The sequence below is a fragment of the Neophocaena asiaeorientalis genome, unplaced genomic scaffold (assembly GCF_003031525.2).
Source record: "Neophocaena asiaeorientalis asiaeorientalis breed wild unplaced genomic scaffold, Neophocaena_asiaeorientalis_V1.1 scaffold132, whole genome shotgun sequence".
Lineage (NCBI taxonomy): Eukaryota > Metazoa > Chordata > Mammalia > Artiodactyla > Phocoenidae > Neophocaena > Neophocaena asiaeorientalis.
The window spans coordinates 174136-190744 of record NW_020173393.1 but is presented as its reverse complement, the minus strand read 5'-3'; the positions used below and the strand labels follow the sequence as shown (position 1 = coordinate 190744).

The 16609-nt window shown below is 45.0% G+C and overlaps 1 protein-coding gene across 2 annotated transcripts in view; it reads right to left on the bottom strand.

The window, feature by feature from the left end:
* The window catches only part of SULF2 (sulfatase 2), a 139397-nt gene that overhangs the window by 69984 nt on the left and 52804 nt on the right, over positions 1-16609 (bottom strand). For both annotated transcript variants that reach the window (XM_024746869.1, XM_024746870.1), the window contains exon 3: positions 15322-15561. In XM_024746869.1, the coding sequence (XP_024602637.1) occupies positions 15322-15561 (240 nt within the window). The remainder of the gene's footprint in view (positions 1-15321; positions 15562-16609) is intronic.

Here is a 16609-nt window from a genome sequence, read left to right as displayed (position 1 = left end):
GAAGTAAGTCAGAAAGAGGAAAACAAATATATATTACCGCATATATGTGGAACCTATAAAAATGGTACAGATGAACCAGTTTGCAGGGCAGAAATTGAGACACAGATGTAGAGAACAAACGTATGGACACCAAGGGGGGAAAGTGGTGCAGCAGGTGGTGGTGGTGGCGGGATGAATTGGGAGATTGGAATTGACATATATACACTAATATGTATAAAATGGATAACTAATAAGAACCTACTGTATAAAAAAATAAATAAAATTCACAAAAAAAACCATAATGGAAAATAATGTGAAAAATATATATGTATAACTGAGTCACTTTGCTGTACAGAAGACATTAATACAACATTGTTAATCAGCTATAGTTCAATTAAAAAAAAAAAAAAAAGAAGGTAAGGTTTTGTCCTGAAGGATGGGACAAAGGAAGGGGAGAAAATCCACAAGAGACCCTTAGAACAAGGCCCAGGAAGACCATCAAAAAATGGATATTTAATTATTACCTCAGAGGAATGTGACACTAAGCTGATCCTTCAAAGAGCTGTTCTCATCACCATTAGACTGATGCCCCATTTCTGTGACAAATATTTTGTAATGCTCCTTTATTTTCCTGCAGGGAAACTTATAGGTAACGAAAGCTACATATACACATCATTTCCAAAAAATCAGTATCATGCTCTAACTGCAATCTACAAGAAAAAAAAAAAAGGAAGGCAATTTATAATAACGAAAAATTTCAGCGTGAACTTTCAAGCACATCCATCAAGGAGACAGGATGGAGTAGTCGGATGCGTGCGCTTAGATTCACGGGGCGTGTGACAGCTACAAACACAGAGTGGGCGTGGCTGTATGTCGAATGCTTCAGGTGGCCCTGCCATCAGTGAGGAGATTGTCAGCAATAGGGAATAACTCCGGGAAAAGTTCTGCATTCAAGTATAATATACCCTCCATCTACTTATCCTTATGTTCCTGGAAAATTCAGAGTGTATTAAAAGAGTGCAAAAACCCTTTCAGTTTTTATATATAAAATGGACTTATGGTCAAGGCTCAGATAACAATAAACATCAAATAATCCACTCATATAATGATCTGGTAGAAGACTCAGAAGCCATGTGGAATGCAAGACAATTTGGGGGCTGTGTGGGGCTTTCCTGTGCAGAGCAGGGCACAAAGGTCCCCGGTCCCTGCCCCCAGTAGCACCCCTCAACTTTCATAACCACCGGAAATGCCTTCATAGATGTTAAGCCTTAGGGGGAGGTGTGCTCTCTTAACAGGTTAGAAAGGAGTTTGCAAACATGGTGGCCTGTGGGCCAAATCCATCCCACAATTATGTTTGCTTTGGACCTGCCTGGTGCTTTTATTGATTTTTTTTAGAAAGTAGAGCAAATAATCCGCATTAAAAATCTGGGCAATTTCAATCAAAATCTGGATATCACACTTCCGACAAAATCAGAAGATCTGGGAACTTTGGGCCCGTTCATCGTTTAATGGGCACACCTGGTGGGCTGTACAATGCTGCCCCCTTCCCCGCCCCGGCCCCTTGATGCCTTAGAGTTTGTCTTTCCCGGGTAGAAAGGGTTCACGCAGACACGGCAGCGAGCAGACCTCTCCTTGGTGCTGGGAGGGCTGACGCCTGTGGTGCCCAGCTCCCCTCCTCTGCTGAAAGCCCTCTCTCCTTCTACTCTGACCCCTGCCACAAAACCACAGATGCATCGTGAAAGGGCTGGATGTGTGTGCTGGAAGCGACCTGCTGCCCAAAGGATGGGATTTGCCAGGTGCTCAGAGAACAAGAACCTGTCTACGGACAGGTGGGACCCATAGGCCCCAGGATGGAGGGCTCCTTTGTGGCTGCCCCTGGTCCTGACCCTGACCCATGACACAGACATAGGATGGCCTGGGAAGGATTAGAGAGGCAGGTACAGGAACTGTATCCCTGGGCTCGGGACCCGAGGGGGGGCACTACGGGAATAGGAGGGGGCACGGCTACTTCAAAGGCTTGTGTGAGGATTCGGTAGAATGAATTATGTAAAGCACCCGCCACAAGGTCTGGGCATGGTAAACGCTGCATTTTTTTTGTTTTGTTTTTTAGTATTGTTGTCGTAATGATCATATTCCCAAAGGTCTGTGCCCCTTTCCAGAAAGATTTTGCTTGAATTACACTATTCCAAGGCCGTTCAAATAAATAGAACACTTTGCAGTGATGGAAACACTCTATATCTGCACCCTCTCACCTGGCACCTACGTGTGTCTACGGGGGCACTTGAAACATGGCTAGTGCGACTGAGAACTGGAATTTAAAGTCTGATTTATTTTTAATTAATTGAAAGTTAAGTAGCTCCCGGTGGTTAGTGGCTACCATATTGGGCTCTAGTCTAAACCCTTCTAGAATGTTCGGGGAATCACAGTTTGCGCTGGGGAAGGGCCTGCAAAAGGTCACACTTACCCTGAAAACTCCCTCATAGCCTCTTGAGGCTCTAGGTGGACAGGGTTATGTATTCACCCACCATAGTCGTCCTTCCTCTCACTTCCATTTTGACTTTTTTTTTTTACATCTTTATTGGAGTATAATTGCTTTACAATGGTGTGCTAGTTTCTGCTTTATAACAAAGTGAATCAGTTATACATATACATATGTTTCCATATCTCTTCCCTCTTGCGTCTCCCTCCCTCCCACCCTCCCTATCCTACCCCTCTAGGTGGTCACAAAGCACCGAGCTGATCTCCCTGTGCTATGCGACTTCTAAGGTCATTTGAATGACCTCCGTGAGCAAAACCAAAGCATGGAGCTGACCGGCTGGGCGGCCACACTGCCCCGCGCTTAGGCCCACAGCCCCGGTGGTGACGGGGAGACACCTGGTTTCTGAGCATCCCTGCAGCCTAAATGGAGGTTAATGCATCACTGAGGATTAAATAAAGTGGTGTGTGGGAAAGAACCCAGCTGGTGTGGGTTGGATCGTGGCCCCCGAAATATATGTTCGAGTTCTAACCCCGAGTACTTGTGAAGGTGACTTTATTTGGAAATAGGGTCTTTGTAGATGTAATCAAGTTAAGATGAGGTCATACTGGATTAGGGTGGGCTCTCATCTGGTGACTGGTGTCCTTAGAGAAGAGGGAAATTTGGATGCAGACACACAGAGAGGAGAAGGCCATGTGAAGAGAGGACACACAGGGAGGTGGCTGTGTGAACACGGTGGCAGAGATGGGAGCGATGCAGCTACAGGCCGAGCTTGCTGGCGCCCACTAGAAGCTGGGAGAGGCAAGGAAGGATTCTCCCAGGGAGCCTTTGGAAAGAGCACAGCCCTGTTGACACTTGCTCTTGGGCTCCTGCCCTTCAGAACTGTGAGAGGATACATTTCTCTTATTTTAAGCCACCCAGTTTGTGGCACTTTTGTTACAGCAGCCATAGGAAAGGAATATACCAGCTGATGGGCTGGGACAGAGGGTGCGCGAAAGTGTATATATCTTGTCCCATTAGCCTCACACCCAGTTTTTGAAAAGTGGAGGAGAAGCATGACTACCTGTTTCCTCTTTCCTCTTGTGGCCCCCGGGTGGCTCTCCTCCCAAGACTGTGGGCACTGGTCCCATGACCCTGAGGATAGAATCATAGCAAAGAGGCATCGGGCAATTTACACATAGACAGTGCGACTCCACTGCACTGATGGGGAAACTGAGGCCCAGAGGGGGCAGGTCTCTGCTCAAGATAACAGAGAAGTTAGACGCAGAGCCTAATTCTCTGGGCTCCTGCACCAATGCTTTACTTGTTTTGAAGCTTGAAGGTCTTGGAGGAAGGGAGTGACTATTACACTGGAGTTTAAAGAAATGTAGCTTGAATGTGTATGTGGAAGGGACAAATGTGTACCCCCTAAGGATGCCCTGGGCCCTGGAAGGGGCTGCTACACCACCACCAAGCCTGACTTTCATGGTGGGGAAGGCGGGGTCGTGGTGTCAGGAGAGGAAAAGCCCCCTACTTCCTGGGGCAAATGCAGATGCTCTAGTGTCCCACCACAGGCTGGAGAGGGGGTGGGCAGGGCGGTGGAGGGGGGCAGCTGGACGGAGGGAAGAAGGGAGCTGTGTGTACACTCAGGGGAGAGGAAGAGGGTGGGGAGCAAAAACAGGAGAAAGGCCAAGCAGAGAGAAGGCTGCCATTGTACACGCGGGACAGCTGCACGGGGGCCCGGAGGCATCGTCCCAGGAAGAGTCTAAGTCCTTTCTCCTCTGTGCAGGCAGAAGGGCCAAGGAGAAAGAGGAGGAGAGGCTGAGGCGGCAGGACTGGGGGCGGGGAGGAGAGAAACGGGAGAGGAGAAAGGAGCACAGACGAGATGGGGGAGGGTCGGGGGCGCTGCCAGTTCTGGACAGAATACAGATTCATCCACTCATCCTGCAACCATTCAATGAGCAGCTACTACGGGGCAGGCCCCCTTCCAGCACAGGGATACTGGAGAGGACAGACCTCATATCTCTGCTTCAATGGAGCTGACATTTTAGAAGGGAGACAACCAACAAGATACGTGGCAAAGTGTATCATCAGCGGTGAAAGGGCCAGGGAGGCGGATAAAGCTGGAACCAGGGCAGGGAGAACCAGAGTGGGCAGGAGATGTAACTTAACATGGGAAGTTGGACAGACAACATTCAAATATATGTTATGTGGCAACAAGGGCTCTGACTTAAAAAAGCAGGGTGAGGGGAAAAAGGGGGAAGGGAAGCCTCCTTCGGATGGCTAGTCAAGGAGGGCTTCTCTGAGGAGGTGGTATTTGAACAAAGGTCTGAGGAATGGATGGTTTGAGGAACAGGAAGGAGGGGAGTGACTAAGGTGTAGGACAAGAGGTGAGGTGTTCAAGAGGTGAGGGACAGGGGGGCAGATCATTAGGACCCTGAGGTGACTGTGGGAGTCTCTACCCTGAGTGAGGGGGGAGTCTTAGGAGGGCTGTGGGCAGAGGAGAAACGGGATCTGACGTAGGTTGACAGCATCCTTCTGGCTGCTGTGGTGAGAACAGACCCTAGTGGGGTGAGGGCAGAGGTAGGGAGGCCCGAGACGAGAAAGCTGGGGCAGCCCAGGCGAGAGATGATGGAGGATTAGATAAGGATGGTGGCACCAGAGAGGGTTCTGGTATATTTTGAAAGGAGAGTTGATGGGGTTTGCTGATGGATTGAATGTAGAGTGTGAAAGGGAGAAAAAACAAACAAACAAGAATAACACTAAGGTTTCGGTCTGAGCAGCTGGGACACTGGAACTGCCAAGGGGCAGACTGTGAGAGGTGCCTGGGAGGGGGAGGGACAGGGTCAGGAAGTCAGTTTGGACATGCCAGGTTCAAAATGCCAGGGAGACATCCAAAGGCAGATGTTGAAGCAGCTGGAGGCTGGTGTGTGGGTTTCAGGGCAAGAGGCTAAAAGCAGATCAAAACCGAGTGGTGGAAAGAGGGAGGGGTGAGGATTACTTCATAGAAGAACACCAGCTCTAACATCTTTGTGGTCCCAAAACCGCTTTGGGGAAAAAATAAATCACACACACGCGCGCAAACACACACACACACGTGCACCCCTTTACACGCCAGCAGCAAATCTTTGTCAGGGATGCCCAAATGCCAAGCAGATTCCTTTCCATCCTCCTACATCAGAGGGATGCCCCAGCCTCCACCAATGCTCCACCAATGCCCCAGGCATCCTGCCACAGGAGGTGTCATGGCACAGAGGTCCCCCCTCCAAGTAAGGGTGGCTGCCCAACGTTGACAGCCAAGTAGTCTGGGTCCTCAGCTGACCTCCCCTCCCCAGCTTTGTATGAGGAGAAGAGTGAAAATAATTGGGGTGCTCAGGGCCTGGTTTCAAAACAGCTGTGACTGGGAGCCCTGGCACACCTGGGGCCTGTAATGAGGGGCTTCCTCCCCTCCTCCCATGGTGCATTCTAGAACACGATGAGGGAAAGGCAGGAGGCTCACCCCCAGTGCTCACATCTCTACAAAAGTCTGCACCAGATGGCAGGAGCTAGGTGGGGAAACAGCTTCTGAACTGCCAGACTCTGACGGCAACGTGGAACGAGAAAGCAGTACCCTAACGAGAAGAAAATGGGTACTCCTGTCCCATTCATCAGGAAGGGCCGGAAGAGGTGTATTTTCTTTCCCCCTTTGGTGGTGGTTGTTTTGCCCACGGCAAGGTAGTGGAAATTTGTGAATGTCACTGTGTTTCTTCTTTATCCTTTCCAACAGCTCTTGATTTCTATTTGGGAACCCAGGTGCTGGGGGAAAATGACTCCCCCAGCTGCTCCAGGAACAGGTGACATGGGCTAAGCTAATTGGCACATACCGTCTGCTCCCCGTGGTGACTGGTTCAGGGGTTGGCATGTGACTCAAGCTGGTCCAGTCAGAAAGACTCTCACCATTTGGGCATTCTGGGAAAAAACCCTGCTGAACGCTAAGGTATCATACAAAGGAAGAGGCATGGGGCCCGTCCCAGTGCCGGTCATCCTCTTGAGACCTCAGGCCTTATGATAAAATCGTGACACTGTCAAAACACAGAATGTGTCTCTGTATAAAGCTTGCCTGTATCTTTTTGGTTTAGGGAGCAAAAAATTCAATCTCTTGTCAAAACCACTTGGGAACTGGGGTTTCTGTCAATTGGATCTGAAGGTTATCTACCAGCCACGAGCATCACCAAGATATACCCTCTCCTTGCTTAAGCAGAACTACATATCACCTCCTCAGAACTGAGGGGTGCAGAGCCAGAGAATCGCTGAATGGAAAGAGATGCATGTTTTCTGCTTTGCCAGAAACTTCCAAATGGCTCTTCAAAGCAGAGGTGCTAATGCGTATTCCCACTGCTGGTCTTCCTGTTTTCTCACATCCTCACCATCATTTGGTGTGACAGGACCTCTGAATATTTGCTGTGGTGATGGGCGAGAGGTGAGAGTGCACTGTTGGCTGGGTCTGCATTTCACTAATTACCAGAGAGGCTGAGCACATGCTGCAACCTTTTGATCCGTGGGTATAAACTTATTTTCATCACGTGACGCTACATGTTGTGACATTCATCTGAACGCTGGTCTGGGGTAGGTTGTGCAGTGCTGTGTCTATCGTTGCTAATGTTTCTTAAGTGCTTACTAGGTATCACTGTTCTAACATATTTAATCCTCAGAAAACCCTACGAGCGAAGTAACATTATTATTCCTAGGTGAAGTAACCAAGGCGTGGAAGTTAAATAACTTGTTCAAATTCACTCAGCTAGTAAGTGGTGGAGCCCAGATTTGAACCCAGTCAGAGTCCTTGCTCTCAACTGCTTTGCAAAAACCTGGAAGCATCTCATTCCACGGATGATATAACTTTAACTCGTGGGTATATGAGGGAGCACAGTCAGGGCAGCTTAAGTGTGCTAAAAGATCACTAAGCACATTTTCTAAAAACGTAGGATACAATTTATACTTTCAAGGGTATTTATATTTGAGATCTGAGTCCCTGAAGTGAGAGGAAGCCAACACACAGAAATACCCATGAACAAATTGACATTTATCCTGCTTAAACTTAGCACCTCTCACTTCATCCTTTGTCAATCTCTACTGCAAACACGGGGAAGCACAGAGCAAGATGACGGCAAAATGAAACGGCAAATCTTATGAAAGATGCAAGGTTTTGTGAAATTAATTAAAGTGATGCGGGAGGACAGCTTAAAGCACGTGCAAATCCACGGACAAACAATAATCTGGTCTATGAGATAAACTGAAAATGATGATGAGGGAATCAGCACTTCACAGGGAAGATTCAGATGTCAAAGGATTAAGAGAGGCCCTTGGGAAAACTGATCAAATCCTCAAATACGTTTGCAAAAATGACCCTTTACGATTTTGCTGTGAAAACTGAAGGTGAAGTAAAGGATATCATATTGTGCTATCATTTAAATTTGTTGAACAAGTTATCCCCTCCACTGCCTTTAACTGACACTTCATCAATTCATTTGATTAAAGAATCAATCCATTCGGCACAACTTTTTTTTTTTTTTTTTTTTTGGCAGTACGCAGGCCTCTCACTGCTGTGGCCTCTCCCGTTGCGGAGCGCAGGCTCCGGACGCGCAGGCTCAGCGGCCATGGCTCACAGGCCCAGCCGCTCCGCGGCATGTGGGATCTTCCCGGACCGGGGCACGAACCCGCGTCCCCTGCATCGTTAGGCGGACTCTCAACCACTGCGCCACCAGGGAAGCCCCATTCGGCACAATTATAACCTAACTGTTGTTAAACACTACTAGAATATAACACAGAATAAAGTTATTTTTAAAACTGTGTAGTTTCACTTTTTCAAGATAAAATACCTAATTAAATACATTAAAAGCACTATTTACATGAACTGCTGGTCCACTTAAGGAACAGTTTTCTGGTTCCAGTCTTCCACAGTTCCAGCTAACCTCCTGTCTTCAAAAGGGTATCACATACACAAATGGACTAAGAACCATTATTGAGGTTGTGACTTTAATCTTCCCTCAGTATCCATGTCTTCTTCTCCCATAGTAATAGAATTTTGAGCTGGGCAAATGGCCACCCAGAATAAAGACTACATTCCCTAGTTTCCTCTGCAATCATGCATGCTCACGTGACTTGTTTCTCATCAGTGGGAGATAAGGAGAAATAGAAAGCAGTTGAGTCTCTAACCAATTTAAGAGCACCTAAACATATAAAGCAAATATTAATAGACCCAGAGGGAGAAATAGACAGCAATAGAAAAATAGTAGGGGACTTTATTACCCCACTTTCATCAATGGATAGATCATCCAGACAGAAAATCAATAAGGAAACATAGGTCTTAAACTATACGTTGATCAGATAGACTTTGCACACATGTACAGAACATTCCATCCAAAAGCAACAGAATATACATTCTTTACAAGTGCACATGAAATATTCTCCAGGATAGATCATATGTTAGGCCACAAAACCAGTCTAAATAAATTTAAGAAAACTGAAATCATATCAAGCATCTTTTCCAACTACAATGGTATGAAACCAGAAATCGATTAAAAGAAGAAAACTGGAAAATTCACAAATACGTGGAGATTAACAACATGTTACTGGACAACCAACTGGTCAAAGAAATCAAAAGAGAAAAAAAAACCTTGAGGCAAATGAAAACGGAAACACAACACACCAAAACATATGGGATGCAGCAAAAGAAGCTCTAAGAGGGAAGTTCCTTGTGACAGATGCCTACATCAAGAAATAAGAAAAATCTCAAATAAATAACCTAATATTACACTTCAAGGAACCAGAAAAAGAACAAAGCCCAAAGTTAGTAGAAGGAAAAAAATAATAGAGATCAGAGCAGAAATAAATGAAATACAGAGACTAAAAAGACAATGGAAAAGATCAATGAAACTACAAACTGGTTCTTTGAAAATAGAAACAAAATTGATAAAACTTTAGCTAGACTCAACCAGGAAAAAAAGGGAGAGGACTCAAATAAATAAAATCAGAAATGAAAAGGGAGACGTTACAACTGATACCACAGAAATACAAAGGATCATAAGAGACTACTACGAACAATTATATGCCAACAAATTTGACAAGCTAGAGAAATGGATAAATTCCTAAAAACATACAACCTACCAACACTGACTGATGAAGAAAGAGAAAATATGAACAGACCAATTACTAGAAAGAAGACTGAATCAATAATCAAAAACTTCCCCAAATACAAATGTCCAGTACTAGACAGCTTTATAGGTGAATTCTACCAAAAATTCAAAGAAGAATGAATATCAATCCTTCCCAAACTCTTCCAAAAAATAGAACAGAAGGGAATACCTCCATACTCATCTTATGAGGTTAGCATTACCCTGATACCAAAACCAGCCAAGGACACCACAAGTAAAGAAAATTATAGGCCAATATCTCTGACGAACACAGAATGCAAAAATCTTCAATAAAATATTGGCAAACTGAATTCAACAATACAGTAGAAGGATCATATACCATGTTCAGATGGGATTTATTCTAGGAATGCAAGGATAGTTCACCATCCCCCAATCAATCAATGTATACAGCACATTAAAAAAAATGAAAGATAAAAATCATCTCAACAGATGCAGAAAAAGCATTTGACAAAATTCAACATCCATTTATGAGGAAAACTCTCAAAAAAGTGACTGTAGAGGGAACATACCTCAACATAATAAACGCCATACATGACAAGTCCATCGCTAACATCATATTCAAGTGATAAGCTGAAAACTTTTCCTCTAAAATCAGGAACAAGACAAGGATGCCCACTCTCAACACCTTTATTTGACCTAGTATTGGAAGTCCTAGCCAGAGCAATTAGGCAAGAAAAGAAAGGAAAAGCATCCAAATCGTAAAGGAAGAAGTAAAACTGTAACTATTTGCAGGTGACAAGACATTATACATAAAAAACCCTAAAGACTCCACCAAAAACCTGTTAGAACTAATAAATTAATTCAGTAAAGCTGCAGGATACAAAATCAATACACAAAAATCTGTTGTGTTTTTATACACTAAAAACAAACTATCAAGAAGATAAATTAAGAAAACAGTCCCATGTACAACTGCATCAAAAAGAATAAAATATCTGGAATAAACCTAACCAAGGTAGTGAAAGACTTGTACACTGAAAACTATAAGACATTAACTAATGAAAGAAATAGAAGAAGACACAAATAAATGGAAAGGTATTCCATGCTCATGGACTGGAAGAATTAATACTGTTAAAATGTCCGTACTATCCAAAACAATCTACAGATTCAGTGCAATCCCTATTAAATTTCCAACGGCATTTTTCACAGAAACAGAAAAAACAATCCTAAAGTTTGTATGGAACCACAAAAGACCTCAGAGAGCCAAAGCAATCTTGAGAAAGAAGAACAAAGCTGGAGGCATCATGTTCCCTGCTTTCAAACTGTATTACAAAGCAGTAGTAATCAAAACAGTATGGTGTTGGCATAAAAACAGACATAGATCAATGAAACAGAATAGAGAGCCCAGAAATAAACCCACACATATACGGTCAATTAATTTACGACAGAGGAGCTAAGAATGTATGATGGGGAAAGGACAGTCTCTTTAATAAATGGAACTGGGAAAACTGGACAGCCACATGTCAAAGAATTAAAGTGAACCACTATCTTACACCATAGACAAAGATTAACTCAAAACAGATTAAAGACTTGAACATAAGACCTGAAATCATCATTTGACATGGATCTTGGCAATGATTTTTTTTGGATTTGACACCAAAAACAAAGGCAATAAAAGCAAAAGGAAATAAATGGGATGACTAAAAAGCTTCTGCACAGTAAAGGAACACTGTGCACAACAAATTGAAAAGAAAACCTACCGAATGAGAGAAAATATTTGCAGCTCATACATCTAAGGAATTAATTTCCAAAATATACAAAAAACTGATGCAACTCAATAGAAAAAAAACCAAACAATCCAATTTAAAAAATGGGCAACAGATCTACGTAGGCATTTTTCCAAAGAAGATAATACAGATGGTCAACAGGTACATCAAAAGATGCTTCACATCATTAATCATCAGGGAGATGCAAATCAAAACCACAATGAGGGCTTCTGGTGGCGCAGTGGTTGAGAGTCTGCCTGCCGATGCAGGGGACACGGGTTCGTGCCCCGGTCCGGGAGGATCCTACATGCCGCGCAGCGGCTGGGCCCGTGAGCCATGGCCGCTGAGCCTGCGCTTCCGGAGCCTGTGCTCCGCAACGGGAGAGGCCACAACAGTGAGAGGCCCGCGTACCGCAAAAAAACAAAACCACAATGAGATACCACCTCACACCTGTTACAATGCCTATTATCAAAAAGGCAAAGAATAACAATGTTGGCAAAGACTTAGAGAAAAGGAAACCCTTGTTCACTGTTGGTGGGAATGTAAATTGGTATAGCCATTATGGAAAACAGTACGGAGGTTCCTCAAAGATTAAAAATAAAACTACCGTATGATCCCACAATTCCACCTCTGAGTATCTATCTGAAGAGAATGAAAACACTAACTTGAAAAGATATCGGCACCCCCATGTTAACTGCAGCATTATTTACAATAGCCAAGATATGGAAACAACCTAAGTGTCCTCAGTGGATGCAAGAATAAAGAAAATGTGGTATACACACACTGGAATACTATTCAGCCATAAAAAAGAAGGAAATCTTGCCACGTGCAACAACATGGATGGACCTTGACGGTATCAGGCTAAGTGAAATAAGTCAGACAGAGAAAGACAATCACCATATGATATCACTTACATATGGAATCTAAAACAAAGTCGAGCTCATAGATACACAGAACAGATTGGTGGTTGCCAGAGGTGGGAGGTAGCGGGTGGGTGAAATGAGTGAAGAGGGTCAAAAGGTACAAACTTCCAGTTATGAAATAAATAAGTCATGGGGCTATAATGTACAGCATAGTGACTACAGTTAATAATATTACGCTGTATATTTGAAAGTTGCTGAGAGAGTAGATCTTAAAAATTCTCATCACACACACACAGACCTTTGTAACGACGTATGATGACAGATGTTAACTAGACTTATTGTGGTTATCCTTTTGCAATATATACAAATATTGACTCATCATGTCGTACATCTGAAACTACTATAACGTTATATGCCAATTATGCCTCAGGAAAAAAAAAAAAGAAAAGGAAATGGTTGAGTCTCTGATCAATTCATGGGCAGGTCCATCAAAGCAGCACAGACTTTTAGTTGAGAGAGTAATAAATGACTTCTGTCTTGGGTCTCTCACACACAGCCAAAAAACTTAAATCTAATTCAATCAGTTGCCCTAGACACTCATGAGAATGCAGGGTTGAATGTGTCCAAAGACCTGGTAAGAACAGTTGACCATTGTTCCCTGGGAAGCTACAAAGTTATTATTCTAATATGAGTCTAATTATTCTAATGTGAGTCATACAAATCAAGTTAATCTAAAAGGGATTTTGAATTCATTCTAGTTTTCTGTTATTTTTCTCAATCAACCTACAATGACCAGCATAACTGGTCATGTTTTCACTTTAAGCAGTGGCTTAATATAAAACTCAAATTTCCATCGACAGATGAATGGATAAAGAAGATGTGGTGTGTGTGTATATATATATATACACACACACACACACACACAATGGAATGTTACTCAGCCATAAAAGAGAATGAAATAAAACTCAAATCTGAGCTTCCTAACTACCAGGGCAAAAAGGGAAAGTATACAGGGTACACAGCTCTTGTTCTTTAATGACAAGAGCACATAAGATCATCACAGTAAACAGACATTTTCAGGGTCCTGAGTTCTCAATGTCAGGTTGGAACAGAGTTCCTTGTAGAGGGGGCCATTCTAAACATAACGAATAAAATTCTCAGGGACAGTTTTACAAAAAACGTAAATGTTCTACGTATGGCAATTTATACTTGGCATTACACTCCCAGTCTTCACTGAGGGTGTAACAGTTAAGCATAGTTGGATGAAAGCAATTCTTTGGGGAAAGCGCTTTTTGGTGATTTGTTTAAATTCAAGGACAAAGTTTGCTGAAATCAATTTTGAAGAAACGTTAAATCCTGAGAGATGGCTCCTTCCCTTGTGCCAGCTACATGATTCTGAAACACCAGGCTTTGGCCCCTATCGTGAGCCCCTAAGATATCGCAGGATATAGGTTTCCTTTCAATTTGATGGATGTAACAACATCCATACTCCCTTTGAAGTCCTACGGTCTTGGTTTCCATTTTGATGATGCCACAAGCACCTGCTTTTACGACTGTGAGCAAGTCTCTTTTCTGGGCTGCAGCTGCCCTAGCTGTCAAATGTGGGGGGTGGATGAGTACACTTTTAGGGTCCTTACTGTTCCTCTGGCATCCAAAGCTAAAGGTTTCTACACAGACCTTTCAGCTAGAGGTTCTAAAAGTGGGTCTCACAGCCCTCAGACATGTTTTCTCTGTGGGTCCACACTGTGTATTAAAAAAACAAAACAAAACAAAACAAACTGAGTTTTGCCAATATGTTTTAAAATCAGATTTTGGCCAAGAATTCAGATTAGAAATACTTGAAGGTTGGCAACCCTGAGCTCAAATGGCTATAATTACCTGGACCTGAGTGGCAGATGCCCCTTTCAGTAGGTGCCCTGGTCTGTCCTGCTTCCTCCATCTATATCCAGGTCTCTGCAACCAGATGGGTGGTGGCCTGGGGTAAACTCTGACCCATGTGGCTTTCTGCAGAGATTCTGGAACCAACAGGGTCATATGTATAGGACTGAGGCCTTCCTAGTTCTCTCAGCGGGGCCTGCCCGCTGGGTGATTCTGGCAGTGGAAACAGTCTGCAAGACGACACACCTCACCAGCGTGCTCCTCACCCCGATGTGCCCATGCCAGCCACACCGTGTACGTGAGGGGCAGCTGCCCAGCTTCCAGGACGGCTTCAGTGACCTGCACCCAGCTCAGGGAGGTATCCGTCCTTCTCTCATGTCACTCCTACCCAAACAAGCCCCTTGTCACTTGAACACAACTTCCCAGGGTGACAATATTCAAGCCACAGTATCTGATTTCACAACTGCCTGGGCTCCTTACCCAAGGTGAGGAGTGTTTATTTTTCTAAATTAGAGCAAGTTTCATTGAGTTTGGAGGATTTTGCAGTGGTGCTGCAGATAAGTGACTGTAATTGTGCCTCTGCCTGAGGCAACCAGCCTGGCAGGTGAGTCTTCAGAACGCACCTAAGTACCTCCTGCAGGATAAAGAGACGGGACACCTTGCTCGCTCTCCACCCCGGATGCAACCAACACTGTGGGCACCAACTGCAGGAGGGATGGAGCACCCTGGGCGGTGTAGACGATCAAGTGTAGACAAACAGTCCCTTGCCGTCTGTAGAGTGGCCACAGGCCCCACATACACTCCTCTCCATCCCCCGCCCCAATGTTCTTCTGGAAGCTTGTTCCATGCTGATGGCCTCAAATTAACGAAGTAGTCCCCCAACGACTTAAATAGCACAATTCACAGAGAACTCATACTCCCGCCCGAGTACTTCAAGGCCTCTCTGTAGTATATTTCATATTTTAAATAGACTCTTTTTTTTTTTTAACTCAAATTCCTTTGGAAAGGTCACTTTCTATCACTCCTGTAGGCGAATAAATCCGTATTTTTCGAACACATCTAGAAGTCAATGCACAACTTTTAAATTAAAAGAAAGCTGTTCACGCACTACAGGGACCCCTCGCAGTACAGGGACCCCTCGCAGTACAGGGACCACAGTGGGAAAGACAGTGGTCCGAGGCAGGACACCGGGTACCACGTCGGAGGTTCCCAGCCCACTCGTGTGCCCGCCCGTGGCAGCCTGGCTCCCTCACCTGTCCGGTAGCCCGTGCTGTTGAGGTACACGGCAAAGGTGCGGCTCTCGTGCTGCGACTGCCAGGAGGGCGAGGAGCAGTTCTCATTGTTGGTGTAGGTGTTGTGGTTGTGGACGTACTTCCCGGTGAGGATGGAGGAGCGCGAGGGGCAGCACATGGGCGTGGTCACGAAGGCGTTGATGAAGTGCGCCCCGCCCTGCTCCATGATGCGCCGTGTCTTGTTCATCACCTGCATGGAACCTGCAACCAGAGCGGAAGTGAGATGTGGGCCAGTAGTTTTCCAACGAGTGCGTCCCAGTCGGGCACCAAACAATTAGAGCTGGGTTCTGAGTGGTCCTCAACAGGGCAGCACCCCCATCCTGGGGGAGGGGAGTGTATGTTGGAAATCTCCAGGGACAGATTGGGGGGCACCCCTGGCATTTCTGGGCAGCGGCCAGCAATGCACTATTGGATGGTCCTGCGCAATGAGGAAGCACCCTGGGTCCCCAGTTCCACTAGACATTCATGGGGGCGGGTAGGTAAAAACCTGCTTATAAGTTATCTGAGCCTAGTAAAGAACTCTTGTCTTGCATATAAATATAACATCTTTTTTTTTGCAGGGTATTAACTTATGCTGACTTTTTTTTTTGGAAATCAACCACTATGTAAACAGAGAGAAGATTATACTTTGTTTCATCTGGAACTTCCCCGAGAATTGTTCCCTCTTAATGAAATCCGATCACGTCAACCTGGCAACCCCTCCCCCCTCCCCCTTCTCTCTGAATACTTCTCAGCTGACATGCTCTGCATCAGTCATAACCCACTGTCGCCGCCTTTGTCCACATGGTCCTTCCAGCTTGGAAACCACTTCCCATCTCCCCACCCCCCCAAATCTGACCCATCAGTACAGTCGCACCTCTTCTCATTGCTCTTTTTTTTAAAATAGATTTATATATGTATTTATTTTTGGCTGCGTAGGCTCTTTTGTGCGCGGGCTTTCTCTAGCTGTGGCGAGCGGGGGCTACTCTTTGTTGCAGTACGCAGGCTTCTCATTGTGGTGGCTTGTCTTTGTTGCTGAGCACGGGGTCTAGGTGCGTGGACTTCAGTAGTTGTGGTTCACGGGCTCTAGGGCGCAGGCTCAGTAGTTGTGGTGCACGGTCTTAGTTGCTCCGTGGCCTGTGGGTTCTTCCCCGGACCAGGGCTGAAACCCGTGTCGCCTGCGCTGGCAGGTGGATTCTCAACCACTGCGCCACCAGGGAAGCCCCCCCCCTTTTTTTTTTTTTTTTGGTTTTTGCTTTTTTTTTTTTTT